The 18,001-nt window shown below is 42.0% G+C and overlaps 1 protein-coding gene across 1 annotated transcript in view; it reads left to right on the forward strand.

The window, feature by feature from the left end:
• The window catches only part of LOC142099689 (D-threitol dehydrogenase-like), a 44,067-nt gene that overhangs the window by 4,810 nt on the left and 21,256 nt on the right, over window positions 1–18,001 (forward strand). The window contains exons 3-7 of the mRNA XM_075183439.1: window positions 6,639–6,875; window positions 10,771–10,842; window positions 11,628–11,844; window positions 13,273–13,481; window positions 16,966–17,038. Of these exons, the coding sequence (XP_075039540.1) occupies window positions 6,639–6,875; window positions 10,771–10,842; window positions 11,628–11,844; window positions 13,273–13,481; window positions 16,966–17,038 (808 nt within the window). The remainder of the gene's footprint in view (window positions 1–6,638; window positions 6,876–10,770; window positions 10,843–11,627; window positions 11,845–13,272; window positions 13,482–16,965; window positions 17,039–18,001) is intronic.

Genomic DNA, 18,001 nt, shown 5'->3' on the forward strand with positions numbered 1-18,001 from the left:
TTTCAGTTAGACTCAAGACGGAAGTTTAGGTTAGACCAGCGTGTCGAATCTAAATCAGATTGTTCACCTGTAAGTGTCAGTTTATCAGTTATGAGCTCATCAGCTGGAGAGAATTAAATACACTGCATAGTTACAAGTCCCTATCTATATAGCAAAAATCACGTATATCAGAAAACTACGCCCCAAAAGGTTTTAACCACTCATGCTCCCTTTACACAGATGTTAATACATTCTCTCATTATCACACAGGAATACTCCCCAGGGGGGATTTGGCTTATCTCCTGTCTGCTATGTCCAAGGTTATAAGCATAGTCTTGCAAATAATGAATTACTCCTACACACCAGCTGCATCTAATCTGTCTTTAAGCTATAACAGAACAAAATGGCTATAAGGTAACAAGATGGCGTCAGCTTAGCAAAATCCCATTTCTCAAGCGCATCAAAATGAAGGGGTGGACTGAGCAAATGACATTTAATGAAGGTTCACAGCTCAGGTCCACACTTGTTTATGTTTAAAAAAGTAGAGTTATATGTCCCTCAATTTGCCCAGGAGCAGTAGTACGTTCAGTAATTTATCCAACAGCATGTTCATAACCACAGCAGTAGTAATACGTTGTACAGAATTAATATGCTAAACGTTATCAATATTAACAATGCACAGCAGTAGTAATATCCTGTACAGTAGTAATATGCCCAGTGATACAGTAATATGTCCCTTAGTGTAAGGATACTGTTAATTATTCTTGTCTTTACTGTTATTGCCATTGTACTGTCAGTGACTGAGATATTCTAAATGCTGTCATCCCAGTAACCGCACCTGCACGTATAAAGAAGAGGGTCCAGAATGTTTGCAGTTAGGGGTAGACGTAGCAAGCATTCTAGAATGAAAAGTGTTGGTGTTGCCCATAGCAACCATTCAGATTTTGCCTATTATTTTCTAGGATGTACTAGATAAATGCTAGAATCTGATTGGTTGCTATGGACAAACCCTTAACTTTTCCTTTTTAGAAGGTTCGACACATCTACCCCTTAATGTCATAGAAATGTGTAGACAGAATGCTGTATAATATAATATTTTTTTCCTTTAAAATGTTCCTAACAGGTTACTGATCTGAGTCCTCCCCCCACCTCCCCAGGCTAAACTTTGCCGGCAAGTCCCTGGAATGGAGCCTTAAAAGTAGATGGAGGTTGTACTTTAAGGGGGAGATTCAATAACCCGCAATGTTCCTCAGAACATGACGGCTGCGCGTTTTTACCGGTAAATTCTCTGCTGATTCTTCCTCGCATTTCAATTGGTCGCGAGGAAAAACCAACGGAGATTTCTTGCAAAAATGCCGCGGCCGCGATGTTCTGAGGAATTGAATCTCCCCCTTAAAGCCACATTTACACGTTTGTACCTCTCAGATATTTCTGAATCCTCGCACTCCTAGGCGAGCGTCTAGCTTGTCAAGGCGTCCCTTGAGAGCAGAGAGTAAGCGTGGAAACAGGAAAAATATAATATTAAACAAGAATTACAAGAATGATGGTTCAAGGACCGGTGGAATTTTCAAGTTCAGTGTCGTACTCTTTACCCCTTTGCACATTTGAGTAGTTTATGCTTTTCAATCTCCAGAAAGATGAGCATTATATCTGGCACGCTGCAGCAAAGTCAGAAAGTGCCTTTACAAAGTCAACAGCTCTCAATTTAGTGTTACACTCAGGGACTAAATTATGCATGAAATTGTAGCAATGTCTCCAGATTACGGAATTGCTCCTTTTGATATGAAAGGTTAATTCAGAAAAAAAAGAGTACAAATAGCTTCACATTTTAGGAATAAGCAGAGTATTCACTTTCAAGTCCTGTTATTACCGAAAACAAAAAAAGGATTGATTACTATGCTCTTTCTGGAGAAGCAAAAACAAACGTCGCAGTTTCATTTCATGAAATGACCTTCACAAATACCCTCCCCCGGCCACCGTAAATGAATAAAGATTGGCACTTCTAGGGTACCAAATATCTGCACCCTATTCTATGTGAGCATCTTTCAATTGGGGCTTTTATAGGTATAGGGCAGCATGGTGGCTCAGTGGTTAGCACTTCTGGCTTACAGCACTGGGGTCATGAGTTCAATTCCTGACCATGGCCTTATCTGTGTGGAGTTTGTATGTTCTCCCTGTGTTTGTGTGGGTTTCCTCCGGGTGCTCTGGTTTCATCCCACACTCTAAAAACAAACTGGTAGGTTAATTGGCTGCTAACAAATCGACCCTAGTCTGTGTCTGTGTGTGTGTGTGTTAGGGAATTTAGACTGTAAGCCCCAATGGGGCAGAGACCGATGTGAGTGAGTTCTCTGTACAGCGATGCGGAACTAGTGGCTCTATATAAATATATGATAATAATAATAATAAATATAGTAGACAAGGAAAAGACACAGGATTTTAATCTAAACCCTTCTATATCACATTATTGATGTACGTGTATCAGACATTTACTAAGCCTATAAGTATATAACTATATATGGATCCTGTGCTAGCGTAGACTACAACTCCCCCCTCATTTGTAAAACAAAATCACATAAAAACAGGTTCGAGTTATCTGAAGCCTTCAATAAAAAAAGAGGTTTAGTTCTGCTGGACAAGGTCGTTTCAATGAGATAAAGTGGCGCAGAGGGTATATTTAGAGTGGCACTTGGAGGTGCCAACTTCAACCTATATTGTTAATTGTATGCCCTGAACCCACGGTCTCTAGGTGTCTAACTTCTGCCTAGTGGGGCAAATCTGGCGTCTGTGATCTTGGAACGTCCTGCCACAAAGTCCATCATTGGGAATTTTGTTGTAGAGCAGACACCCATGTAGGCTCAATGCCAGCCGCTAGTGGCACAGTAGGCTCACACCCATCTTCTGTGTCATAAGCCGCAGTTTGGGACACAATTGGGACATAGTTTAGATGTTGTGCAATGGCAAGAGTTGAGAGGCTATATCATACTAAGTAGCTTCATTTGGACTAGATCCAGCACTTCCTCATTCACAGTGACGATGCTGAGGGTCCTATTAGTCCAAAATACGTTCGAAATCACATTATATTCAAACCAAGCAAGCAAGTGGTCTGGAATTGGTCAACGTGCCCTTTGCTAGGACCAGTTCTTCAATAATATATAATTATACATAGGCAAACCGAGAGGGGTTTCCTAGTGCCTGGAAACCCTCCTCCATGCCTGGGGCACTGTTTATTTGAGGTGGCTGGACCCTGCTCCCACTTCACACAGCTCTGCTCGAAAAGGGAGAGCTGCGTGCACCTAACAGTAGTGCATGCAGCATTGCCCATGTATATTATTGGGATAAGAAGAGTTGGAGAGCAGCCAAGCACTGTCTAAAATTATAGCCACACCCCCATGCATGCTGTCACGCCCACTGGTGGCGTGGTGTGGAAACCCCCCTCTACAAATCTTGCGTTTGCCCCTGTTATAGATGGCCATACATAAACTCATCCTGCCACTCAAGAGTCAAGCGATCATCATTCCATTTGACCATACATGCGGAATCTTACCAAACTCACCACATTTTAAGTTGTACCCAGTATACTCTATACAAGCAGTTACCTAAGCGGTAGACCCCAAATGCCCTGCTCCCACAAAATACATGTCTATAACTTGCCTCTATGTGCAACAAAACTCATATATCCAACATGTCTTTTGGCACTGTGGTGATTTGAACTCTGGGGCCTTTAGTATTCTGTTGTAATACGCCAACATCATTCTCTTTTTTATAATTTTGTTCCCGTCTTATGTGTATTTTGTTATGTCCTCAGCGATGACAACTCAATGCAATACTAAATAGAGTGGACGTATATACAAATTTACCAATAAAAGAATTGTTTTTTTTTTTTTTCTTTGGTATTTGATTTTAAGTCTAACAAGATACAAAAAATAATAAAAAAAAAAAGCTTTTGTCCTACAAGCTGTTTTTCCTCTGATTAGTCCTCTGTGCCAAACTCCTTAACTAAAACTGCTCAGCCATCTCCAGCAAGATAACGATGCAGAGCACATGAATCAATTGGAATGAAATGGAAGAGTTTCTGCATTCAGTGTATATTAAATGATGGTGTCACTTTCCCTAATACCATTAGTTACAAACCTTTTATACACGTAATCATTCTTCCCATTAACGCTCTCTTGGGTATAAAATTGTCTCCTATTCTGTTGATCATGATTTGTCAGTTGAGATCAGTCTCGACGCTGATGACAAGGCAATAGGAGTATTTCACTTTTTATCTCTCCATTCTCTCTTCTTAAGGGGGCACTAACCACCCAGAAGACACCTATTTTAACACTTTATTATAAAGGCATCTATTAAGGGTGACGGAAATAAATGTGTATTTTATACCATTATATGTCATTTCTACAGCAGTAAATAAAAGTCAGCTGTAGCATATATTGCCGATAATAGCACAGTTTATTTATTGTAGCTTCCCATGATCCTCTTGTCCACAACTGCGATATTACGCCAATTAATAAACTAATTATCAATTATAGTGTGATATTATTTTCTACAATGTCCCAGCACTTAGGCTGCAGCTGTGGCTTGTTTCTTGCAATTAGGGGGAGATTTGAGTGTTTACAAGTTTGTGGCTCTCAGGACATCTCCCAAACCTCAAGTGGAAGCATGTGTATCTTGTGCGGCTCAATTTTTTAAGCTGTTCCTAAAGGAAGATGGCAAAAGTATACTTGAAAAGACAAAACACAATGCTCAATAGTATATATATGTACAATGCATATGGAATATATCACCAAATGTAAAGGTGACTTTAAATCACCCTCATGTTTTTATTATGTTTGCTATATGGTTTGAGCACAGAGCGACAGTATCTGTATCACATTTGGCTGCCCCAATGCTAACCAAATACTGACTCGTGACAATGAGAAAAATAGGGGATTGGAGGACAGTCCGAGGCAGGAGGCGATTAGAGAAGTGTAAACAGGAAACATATGGAATTAAAAAGAAAAAAATAAAGTTGGTCAGATAACCCTTGTCCATACATGTCCGGGAGACTCCCGAATTCCGGGTAGAGAGGAGGCCATTATCCCACATCCTGCTCGCTTCCTAGTTAAGTAGGCGTGATGGGCGCCAGAGCCGGAACTTAGAATTCTATTGCCTGGGGCGAGAAAGACAAATGCCACCCCCCTAGACCTCAATTTTAACCAAATGAACCTAAAACATTCCTAAATTGCGCCCCCCTTCAGGGTTGTGCCCTGGGCGGTCGCCCCATTCGCACAGACCTAGTTACGGTCCTGATGGGCGCCTCTATGTCGAGATTTGCATTGAATCGCGTCATTCTGGCCCCGCCCCCACGATGAAATGAAGCAAACGCGTCATTGACTCACGAGAGCAAGGCCACAATGACAAAAATTGCAGCGCTGCTTCCCCCTCCACAGTCGCACCTCACCACCCCTCTCGGAGGAGGTCAAATAATAAGTTGGCAAGTATGCCTCTGACTGCTCCGGCAGATTATACAGTGGATGCGGCCATCTTTATCATGCTTGCCAACTTTGGAGATCTCCCCTCCGGGAGATCTCCATCATCCTAACAACATGGGGCATGGCCAGGATGACATCATTAGCGTAGCACTTCACTAACAAAGTGGGGAGGTTGCGGGAGGTTGCTCTGCTCTCCCTGGAGCCCAGGAGAACTCAAAAAAATTCGGAAATCTCCTGGACATTCTGGGAGACTAGGTAACTATAATCTTTATTTTTACTAAGTTATATAGTGCCACCAAATACGCAGCTGTACAGAGAATATGTATCATTTACATTGGCTTACAGTCTAAATTCCCTAATAGACATACACATAACACAATTAAGTAATTATTTTTTTTATCAGCAGACATTAACCCTCTAGTATGTTTTTGAGGTGTGGGTAAGGTAAGATTGTGTTTGCTTGTGAAATTATTTTTGGGAGGAGGGCCCTTTAAGATATATATATACATATATATATATATATATAGATATATATAGTTATAGATATAGATATAGATAGATAGATTGATAGATAGATAGAAAGATATAGATGTATATATATATATATATATATATAGACAATAGATATGCGTGTATATAAATATATATATATATATATATATATATATATATATATATATATATATTATTTTTTTTATTCTTATTTTTTTCTTGAGGGGAGAGAACCACTTTTTCCAAGTCGAAGCTGAATTACTAAGGGTATTAAATGTGAACCAGTTTAATTACATTTGCCTGAAGTCATAAAGCCACCAGCCATCATCTGATTGTGATATTTTATTCACCAGGTGAACACTCTCGGTACTTTCCAATTACACGATTATGAGTCTGAAGTAATTATTTTTCCCCGTTAATTGGCAATAATAAATAATCACTGCATCCCTGCTTTTCACCCCGGTGACCTCCTTTATCCTAAACTTGACTCTCCCATTCCGTAATTTAACGCCACTTTAGGCTAGCAGGGGGGGAGAAAAAAATGATGTACGGTTTCCCTAGACGAGATAACTCCATTTATTGTGCTTTGGTTCTGCTTGTAATCTATCTGAGCCCCGGCCATTATAACAAGACTGTTTCCATTTTCACACTTAATCAGGGTACATCTGTATTCTGCGCCTGCTTGTTGTCTTGCAGAAGTTAGTTGCTCGGGGCCAGCAATATGACATGGTGTTTATCGATGCTACGGAGAAGAATCCTATAAACTATTACAACCTGATTATGAGCAGCAATATGCTAAGAATGAACGGTGTGATTTGCGTACAGAATCTCTCTGCAAACGAGACAAGGAGCCAGGAGCACATCAATGATGAGATGGGATTTACGGCCAAGAAAATGACAGATGTAATTAATGCAGAAGCCAGACTGGAGCAGGTTAGTGCTGTCAGCCAGGAATACAGAAGGCTGCGCTTGTGTTAGTGGAAAGGAGTAATTGAACAAACAGAAGGAAATATTTAATTTTAACAATTCAGTTTAGAGCAGATATTCAGCCTTTATTGCTTTGGGTAGTTAGAACATGGCAGGGTGTCCTGTGTGAGGATTAAGCTCTGACAATTTAGGACTAGATTTACTAAACGGCGGGTTTGAAAAAGTGGAGATGTTGCCTATAGCAACCAATCAGATTCCAGCTTTCATTTATTTAGTACCTTCTACAAAATAACAGCTAGAATCTGATTGGTTGCTTTAGGCAACATCCCCACTTTTTCAAACCCGCAGCTTAGTAAATCTAGCCCTTGGTTTTTTTTGCTCTTCTAAAGTAGGTACATTGCATTAATGTGGTTTTTAAGGTTTTGTGGCTTGTTTTTATTTGAAGGATAATAAAAAATAAAAAAAATAAAAAGTTTTTCCTTTTCTCCATATCGGTGCACATAAAAGTAGGTAACAAGTAGATAAATGGAACTTATATCCTGGCCAGTAACGTCCTCCTGTTGTGGGATATAGAATAATAAAATTAAAATGTAACAATCAAACTACTGAGCAGGTTTTCTCCTTACTTGACCTGGTGATGTTTGGTTTACCCTTTTTGGAGCACCAGAATGGCCCATTTAGCAATTATAGCAATTATAGGAGATATCAGGACAGATATATGGGGAGAGGGCAGACAAGAACCAAGTAGAGCAGATGAGAGACTGTGAGGAGACGAGAAAATGGGAGGAGACACAAGGCTGGGAGGAGACAAGCAACTGGGAGGAGACGAGAAACTGAGAGGAGACATGAGACTGGGAGAAGACAAGAGACTGGGAGGACATGAGACTGGGAGGAGACGAGTGACTGGGAGGAGACGGGAGACTGGGAGGAGACGGGAGACTGGGTGGAGATGGGAGACTAGGTGGAGACGAGAGACTGGAAGAAGACGAGAGACTGGGAGGAGACGAGACTGGGAGGAGACGAGAGACAGGAGGAGACGAGAGACTGGGTGTAGTGGAGAGACTGGGTGGAGACGAAAGACTGGGAGAAGACGAAATACTGGGAGTAGATGAGACTCGGAGAAGATGAAATACTGGGAGGAGATGAGACTGGGAGGAGACGAGAGACAGGAGGAGACGAGAGACTGGGTGGAGACAAGAGACTGGGTGGAGATGAGAGACTGTGAGGAGATAAGAAACTGGGAGGAGACACAAGACTGGGAGGAGACGAGAGACTGGGAGGAGACAAGGTACTGGGAGGAGACATGAGACTGGGTGGAGACGAGAGACTGGGAGGACATGAGACTGGGTGGAGACAAGAGACTGGGTGGAGACGAGAGACTGTGAGGAGATAAGATACTGGGAGAAGACACAAGACTGGGAGGAGACGAGAGACTGGGAGGAGACAAGGTACTGGGAGGAGACATGAGACTGGGTAGAGACGAGAGACTGCAAGGACATGAGACTGGGAGGAGACAAGAGACAGGGAGGAGATGAGAGATTGGGACGAGATAAGAGACTGGGATGACATAAGACTGGGAGGAGACGAGTGACTGGGAGGAGATAAGAGACAGGGAGGAGATGAGAGACTGGAAGGAGACGAGAGACTGGGAGGAGACGAGAGACAGGAGGAGACGAGAGACTGGGTGGAGGCGAGAGACTGGGTGGAGACAAGAGACTGGGTGGAGACGAAAGACTGGGAGAAGATGAGAGACTGAGAGGAGACGAGAGACTGGGAGGAGACGGGAGACTGGGAGGAGACTAGAGACAGGAGGAGATGAGAGACTGGGTGGAGGCGAGAGACTGGGTGGAGATAAGAGACTGGGTGGAGACGAGAGACTGGGAGGAGGCGAGAGACTGGGAGGAGGTGAGAGACTGGGAGGAGACGAGAGACTGGGAGGAGACGAGAGACTGGGTGGAGACGAGAGACTGGGAAGAGACGAGAGACAGGAGGAGACGAGACTGGGTGAGGACGAGAGACTGGGAAGAGACGAGAGACAGGAGGAGACGAGAGACTGGGTGAGGACGAGAGACTGGGAAGAGACGAGAGACAGGAGGAGACGAGAGACTGGGTGAGGACGAGAGACTGGGAAGAGACGAGACAGGAGGAGATGAGAGACTGGGTGGAGACTAGAGACTGGGAGGAGACGGGAGACTGGGAGGAGACTAGAGACAGGAGGAGATGAGAGACTGGGTGGAGGCGAGAGACTGGGTGGAGACAAGAGACTGGGTGGAGACGAGAGACTGGGAGGAGGCGAGAGACTGGGAGGAGGCAAGAGACTGGGAGGAGACGGGAGACTGGGAGGAGACTAGAGACTGGGAGGAGACTAGAGACAGGAGGAGACAAGAGACTGGGTGGAGACAAGAGACTGGGTGGAGACAAGAGACTGGGAGGAGACAAGAGACTGGGTGGAGACGAGAGACTGGGAGGAGACGAGAGACTGGGAGGAGACGAGAGACTGGGAGGAGACAAGAGACTGTGTGGAGACGAGAGACTGGGAAGAGACGAGAGACAGGAGGAGACGAGAGACTGGGTGAGGACGAGAGACTGGGAAGAGACGAGACAGGAGGAGATGAGAGACTGGGTGGAGACGAGAGACTGGGAAGAGATGAGAGACAGGAGGAGACGAGAGACTGGGTGGAGACGAGAGACTGGGAGGAGACACGAGACTGGGTGGAGACTGGAAGAAGATTTTGGAGTTGCTTGAAGCTGATTTAGTGTGTATTGGATTGAATGGCCAAAACAAACATGGAAAAACTGTATTTTTACTACTGATATTTCTAAACCTGGAACCAATAAGTATAATGCAGATTACTATATGTTTAAGGATAGACCTGCCCAAAATTGACACAGTTGAGTCTCCACCTACTGTCAAAGATGTGCAATAATGATTGTAATCCATTTCAATTTTAAACGTTCACACTATACCTATGTATGTGGGGAATATGGCCATCTTTAGAGTACAATATTTGTAGCTGGCCCTTATTACTGGATTTGCCGGTGAGCTTTGTAAAACCCAGTCTATCATTATCAACGAAAGGACAAATTGGACCCGTTTCATGTTTGGACGTCCGTCCATTTGTGTAGTCTATCTTGTGTGAAATAGCTCTGCGCATGCCCAGAATCGGATCTTACACCGATGAACGCAATTCATGTCCGAGCGCAAATGACACTTACGACCACCTACAAACTGTGAGGCGGAACAGGTGAGGGTTGAGGCGGACTAACTTAGGCCATGTACAGTAAGGGCGATCCGACACAGATGTGGCCGATCCAAGTCCTGCGTTTGTCGTAAGTACATTTGGTTTCAGCCGTATCATTTGCCCCAGCTACAGGGCAGGTGTCAGTGCCGACTGATAGTGATGAATGATGCGGCATATTCTAGGATTTAAACAGTATGTGTAGTGTGCCATTAGCTAGCACAGACTAATATATGTAATATATACTATTAAAAACATTCTATTTACAGTATGCATTGAAAGCATCTTTATTTATGTCATTAATGTAAAAAAAAAAAGATATATGCATTTATATTTGAAATATAATTATTATATAAATGATTATAATGATAACGATCATTAGTTTATGATCAAATAATAGTTTTATTTGTTCGGTAGTATTTGTGACCTTTTATTGTACATTCGCTTGTGCGTGTACTCCAGTCTGTTATGTGTGTCTACGTACAGCAAGTAACGTTGAGGCAGAGTTTACTTACAGCCAGATTAAATGGAAACGTATGTTAGATTCGAATGTGGTCGGAACTTACCTCAAGTTCTGTGCTCATTTTTCACACACAACTTACGTGCAAGTGGCATTAATCACCCCTGATGTGTGCAAACCTTGTTTTGTTTGTCGTCTAAAGGTAGATTTACCAGTAGATTGGGGAGTCATCATTGCGAAGAGAATACCCGTCTCTCATGTCACGGAAACAACGGTGAGGTCATGTTAGAATTCTCTCTCTCTCATTCATTATTCGAAATATAAAATAATTGTATGGAAAGGTTTGAAACCTTAACTATCTTCACTCAAACACTGAGCTCATAAGATTGTATTAAATCGGTCCTGTCACTTACATATAATACAGGCAGCCATTTTGTAGTCTGAAAAAATTTCCACAAGGATGCAGCCAATCGGCTCACTAGGAATCCGTGATATTACTGGGGCAATTTATGGAGGTGGCCATTTTGTGGACTGAAGCAGTGTTCACGATATTGTAATTAGAATTCATTAACAGCCAGAGACATCGATGTGGCGGATATTATCTCTCTGGTGAGTTGAAAGGCTGCACTGCTCTCATGAGATCACAAAATGGTTGCCTTGATGACATCACTTGTTTCTAGCGAATTGATAGGCTGCTTACTCAATCATATTGGTTCATTTCGCTGAATGGCTGCCACCACAGGGTATACATCTATTTAAGGTGTCTGTTTACCAAAGTGTTAAATCTACATTGGGGCAGAAATAATTTTGTCGCTTCCATGTAGAGATCAGGTATAAAGATGTATAAAATGCATTTAATATTATTTGATATTTTTGCCACTCAGAAAAGGGTGGAGGAGATCATTCGACCCTCACACATCACAACTCTCCCTCCACAGTTTAGTAAATCCATGGGATTTGCAATATAGTAAAATTACCCCTTAGCTATGAAGGTAAAACAATATATACATCTGTAGCTATATTATAGACAGTCAATGCTACCTTCTTTTTTTTATCTAGAAGGGAATTTTGGCAGATAATGTTTTTCGGGGATTAAAAGGACGCAGTGTACTGGACCGTCTGCGTTTGGATGGCAAGGTGGCGTATGTGACTGGAGGAGGTCAGGGTATCGGTCGGGCATTTGCCCATGCTCTAGGAGAAGCTGGCGCTAAAATTGCCGTCATAGACATGGTGCTTGAAAAAGCTGAGGCTGTGGCGCATGAATTGCACATAAAAGGTAGGTGATATTGGTATACAGAAAAAGCCTGACTAACTCCGCCCTCTTACATGTAGTGGAGGCAGACATATTGTGGGCTGAACCAACAAATGGCATTTACAGTTTGGAACGAGCCACTTCATCTCTGTGTTGTCAGTTACGCATGTGCAAGTTCTGGAGCAACCCAGCTTCAAAGTTTATGTATAATCCTCGGATTGCGAGTCTCTGATTGGTAGATACTTAGCAAGGCTTAACTCAGTGATGGGCAACCTGAAACACTTCGGGGACACTAACCTTTAAAAGGGCCTCACATTACCTTTAATCTATAGTAAGTTAAAACTTTTCCTCGTTGGCTGCAGGGAGATCCTGGAGGAGGTGGGCGTATGGGAGCCGGGCTTGAGGAATCGCATCATTTTGGCACCGCCCCCTAGGATGACACAATATTTGCGTCATTAAGCCCCGCCCCCGTCACTGATCTATTGCTGTGGCGAGAACCGGAAGGTCTCCCAGAAATGCGGGAATCTCCCGGACATTCCAGGACAGTAGGCAACTATGCGTTAAAGAAAAGCAGCTAATGAATCTCTAGAGACTGAAGTGTCTTTTACATTTCTGTCTCCATTACTGAAGTCATGTTGTCTTACCTGTCAGTCTTGGATTAAATCTTGGTCTCCATGAAAATGGCCACCTCCATAGGCATCAATGCATGGACATAGGACACAATTTCTGAACTGTGTCATCATGCCACAGATGGCGAAGCCAACCACGTCTTGTACTGGCTCAGCATTAAGGAGAATGCCAGATTCTTCAGGGAGTGAGGGAGATCACCCCTATTTCAGGGAGTCTCCCTGACATTCAGGGAGAGTTGACAAGTATACTTTTATTTGTCATCATGGCAGATACTACAGTTACTTACTATGCTTATTTATAGTAAATGTTGGGGCTAACAAGCCTTCTGCTTATTTAAAATAAATCTGTAGAAAAGATTAGAGACATTACGGTAAATTTTTGCACTGATCAAGGTATAGTTTATTAACAGACAATTTCCATTTCATTCTACTGTATGGTGTGGATAGGGAAAGACTGAAAACATTCAATGAAATTTTGCGCCCAGATGCTGAATAAAGTTAATATTTTGTGAACCCCTTTTTAAAAATGTTGCCAGTCTGTTGCTGTGAATCTACAATATATCACTTGGAGCCTGCCTTCTCTATATTGAACACAAGGTGGTGCTACATCACAACAAAATGATACACTAATCTTTTTGTTTTCCATTTTTTATATTAAGTTGGAAATAAATATCAGCCAGTAAATATCATCTTTATTTTAACGTAAAGACAATTATACTACATCCATATTTATAAATTATTGTTGTTAATTTCCTTTTGCATTCTTTTTTTTTCCGCAAAACTTTTCAACCGGCCTAATTTTATTCACTGAATTATTTTGCAGGCATTAAATCTGTTGCTATGGCAGCTGATATTAGCAAAGAAGAAGATGTAAAAAGAGTTGTGGACACGATTCTGGTTAATTGGGGGAGAATTGACATAGCATGTAATAACGCAGGAATTAATATGAATTCAGCCAGCGAAGAGACCGCACTGGAGGAATGGGACAAAACGTTTAACGTGAACTTGCGTGGCCTCTTCCTGTGCTGTCAGGTGCGCCTTACGTTGTTTCTAACATCCGCTGAGCTTATTAAGAATTGTTAAAATATCACAGGGAAACCACATTAAAATATTTGCAAAATGAAACAATGAAAACTACTTGTGATAGGATTTTTTTTTTTCCATTGAGAGTCAAAATAATATTAATTTCTACCATTGGTATAAATTAAAGAGGACCTCTTACCAGACTGACAGGGGTTATTAGTTAGGTATTAGTTAGTTATAGTAAGAAGAGGGTCGTTGATTATTTGAACTCCCCCAAACACCCCAGCCCCACTGTTTGCTCCAAAGAGAAAGTTATGAAGTAAGTATACTAAGTACTAATTACTAGGAGTGCAGCCAATTAGCACTATTTAAAAAGCATTCAAAGTGTCTGACATCTCAGTGATGTCACACATGCAGCACGGTGGCTCAGTGGTTAGCACTTCTGCCTCACAGCACTGGGGTCATGAGTTCAATTCCCGACCATGGCTTTATCTGTGTGGAGTTTGTACGTTCTCCCCGTGTTTGCGTGGGTTTCCTCCGGGCAGTGGCCGATCTAGACTTTTCTTTTAGGGGGGGCGCTTTACCGATGAGTCCTGACTCCTCCCCATCTCCAGTCCTAACTCCTCCCCCTATCTAGTCCTAACTCCTCCCCCTCTCCAGTCCTAACTCCTCCCGGGCCTGCACCCATATACACACATACATATATACACACACACATATATATATATATATATATATATATATCAGTCAGCCATTTTAAATCACATGGATTCATCATTGTCACACAAATTAAAGTGTTCTATCTAATATAGATAAAGACAACAAAGCAGTTGCATTTTATAAACCCTGGAAGCACTATCACTACCTTAGGTCACTATTTTATATTTCGCTATAATTTACAAATCAAGATTTATTTAAATTTTTTGACAAATAAATAATAAAGATTTATTTTTTCCTTTTTAAATGCTACACTTAAATAAACACACTGGGGCTGCAGCTGCCATGGAGGATACACAGAAAATCACCTACAGCTCAAACTTCATAATCCACTCTCCTGCTTGCCCCCCTGTCTAAAGAAATCAGTAACACACCATAATTTACAGTTCTCTCTGTGATAAGCCGCCCCGGACCCCCCAGACAGACTGTAATAGAGTGTAATAGTGTAGTGTGATAATGCCTGACTGCTGCTGCCGCCGCCCAGCGTGAATGAATGAGCAGGCTGGTGATTCCCTCCTCCCAGTCTGCTCGGTTAGCCAGCCCAGCACCCAGGTGAGTGAAAGTGGAAAAACCAGTCCATGTCCTGGGGAGGGGGCGGGGCTGCCCGGACAATGTGTCCTGTTGGCAGTGTTTACAACTCAAACTAAAAGCAGCAGCAGTGTCTTAGAGTGCCCCCCCCCCCTGGATTCGCCCCTGCCTCCGGGTGCTCCGGTTTCCTCCCACACTCCAAAAAACATACTGGTAGGTTAATTGGCTGCTATCAAAATTGACCCTAGTCTGTATGTGTCTGTGTGTATGTTAGGGAATTTAGACTGTAAGCTCCAATGGGGCAGCGACTGATGTGAATGAATTCTCTGTACAGCGCTGCGGAATCAGTGGCGCTATATAAATAAATGGTAATGATGATGATGATGATGATGATTCCCAGTGACCTGAAGGGCTACTTTCTCTTGAACAAAATTGCTGTGTCCACTAGTAGACAGTACACGTTTAACTGCAACTTTTTAGTGTCACGCTAACACTGAAACTCTTTGGCTTTAAGCCAGCCTGGCTGTGTCCCTCGGGTTGTGGGAGCCCAACAGTCAAGGGGACAGTGTAGGTTACCCTGGACTCAGTGACAAAGTGACCAGAATTAGAAATCACATTAGAACATGAAAATGAAAGTTGAAAGTGTAATATAATGACTCTACTCTAAATGCATTGAAAACCTGCTGTTTAGTGCAACCCTGCACCGTGGATATTTGCTGACAAGGTCAGCTTGGAGGGAACTTCCTGGCTGTCACAGATGAAATCCAGTAATGGCGGGGTACGCAGTAACGGGTGCCCCCATGTTTGAGGCATTTCTAGCAGGTCCACGCTTTGCCCAGCGGCACGGTCTCAGTTGCGATCTTCATGACTGCGGTAGTTAAATCAATGTTCTCGCTTAAATATCTCCAACGACAAAACTGTGCAACTTGGGAATCTCTAAGTACTATATATATATATAATTGTGTTATTACAGGAAGAGACAAATCTTAATAGAAGGTATTTATATTCTCATAGCTGGTTTATAAGAACCAGCAACAGCCTACAGATCCAGCGAATGAAGAATTGAACCTCATTCTAGAAATCCTGGGTTGAAATGCAAATACCTCCTTACTTGCCCCGATTGGTCAACCAGTCATCCAGAAGCATTAGCTTTCTAACATTCACGCAGCCAGAGATTCAGAGCCATCAATGTAATTAACAGACAGACTGTTTCAACCGTGTTAGATCTCATCATAGTAAGATATGTTTAGGTGGGTTCTGCCATGTAGGACTATCCAAACAGTGAAACCAATCTATTATAGGGTTATAGTGACTTGCAGAAGGAACTTAAGCAAATAAATGCAATTCATACATATCCAGAGATCCAACTGTTTGAAATGTGTGGCAAAGGCTTCTGGGAAATGCACAGTTTACAGTGTTATCAGTATTTTCAAATCTCATTAATAGAATGTCATTGTCAACATTTTCACTATGACTATAGGCACCAAATATGTCCTTTAATATGATAAATAAAAGCTATGAAAATAAATATAATAAAACCTACATAAAGGAGGCTGGAACAAATGTATATTGATTTCATCATCATCATCATCAGCTATTCCTATAGCGCCACTAATTCCGCAGCGCTGTACAGAGAACTCACTCACATCAGTCCTTGCCCCATTGGAGCTTACAGTCTAAATTCCCTAATATACACAGACACACACAGATAGATTAGTTTGTTTTCTCCGCGCGTTCTGTACACAGCATAATTGGCACAATAATGAATCATTTGTAAAACACTTTCAGTTAATTAATGTAGCTCTGATAACTGAACTCTTGAAGTATTATCGGGTTGGGTCCAGTTGGAAAGAGCAACAGATCTGGGGTATTAATTCATTTCTTCTCTAATGCCAAGTAAATTAATACTTTAAATACACTTTGAAGTGTGGCCTTTCTGTGCCATTGCCTAATCATTAATTAGGATTAACAACTGAAACTGCTAATTAATTTGAAGATTTCTTTTTTTTTTTATGTGATAAATTTACAGAATGGGATTGGTTGAGACAAAATGCAATAGGATTGTGTTTTTTTTTTTTTTTATATTAACTAAGGTGTCTTTTCTAGCTATTGTCAGCTCTATTTAATCTGCAGAATTGTTTTTGTTTTTTTCAAATTTTGCAGAAAGGATTAATGTATGATTGTGTCATTCTCACACAAACCAACAAAAAAAAGGGGTCACGGGTCCTCTCTGTAATTCTTTTTGTAGGCTGCGGGCCGCGTAATGCTGAGTCAAGGCTACGGCAAGATAATTAACACGGCGTCTATGGCAAGTTTAATAGGTGAGTGATGAGAGCTGACAGCCGGGCTTTGAAATTCATAGTTTAATTAGTAATCATGCCATCTGATTTAATTAAGCATGTATTGGAAGGTAGTAATTCACTGACACTTTGTATCAGGTCAAAAAATATATTAGCAAACGTTTGTGTCTGTGAGCGGCGCACCTGCGCAAACTGATGGAGAGATCCTGTTAATATCAAGTCTGATGTACGACGGCGAATTTGACAATCGGTGTTATTTGACTTTAGAAGTCTTGGATGCCTCATCGGAACACTATAAAAGCATTAACAATGCTCATGAATTTTAATCTGCTGTACATTATTTTGTTATAATCAACCAGCTGTGATTGAGAAGACAAAACCCTTTTAATATATTAGAGGTCTATTTTGTGCCTTCATATTCAGTGGCTGGAACAGTCCATCACCAGACCCCATAGCAAAATTTGGGTAAGGGTTTGCTTTTGATAGAGTTGGAGGCCTCTTCTGAGCATGCTCGGTCTGGCTGTGCCCAATGAGCATGTGATGCTCAGAATAGGCCTCCTCGGAGCAGGGCAGGTTCCTCAGGGGAGGAGCAAAAGCCTTGGAGGGGATAGGCTGTTCTAGCATTGTGGGCACCCATCACCGCAGGCCTCCTGCACCTCTTTGCCCCGTAGACACCGTATCCCCTGTCCCCTTATTGTTACGCTGCTCATAATATTTTTTGCAATAAAATTTAGAGAGAGTATGGTACTAAATTAAACTAATGGACTCCCACACTAAAGTCCTCTAGAATTTGTATTTTTATTACATTACTTTGTTTTTTTATGTTCTTTTAAATGTAGGGTGGTGTCCTTTGACATATGTTGCAGAAATAAAACATCTCACTGTTTTATTGATTTGTAATGGATGTATAGGTCCATTGTTTCTCTATAAGAGCCTTGCGCAGCAATCACTCTCACCTCTTACTGTATTCATTCAAGGCGCCTG

This window comes from Mixophyes fleayi, chromosome 8 (assembly GCF_038048845.1).
Source record: "Mixophyes fleayi isolate aMixFle1 chromosome 8, aMixFle1.hap1, whole genome shotgun sequence".
Taxonomy (NCBI): Eukaryota; Metazoa; Chordata; class Amphibia; order Anura; family Limnodynastidae; genus Mixophyes; species Mixophyes fleayi.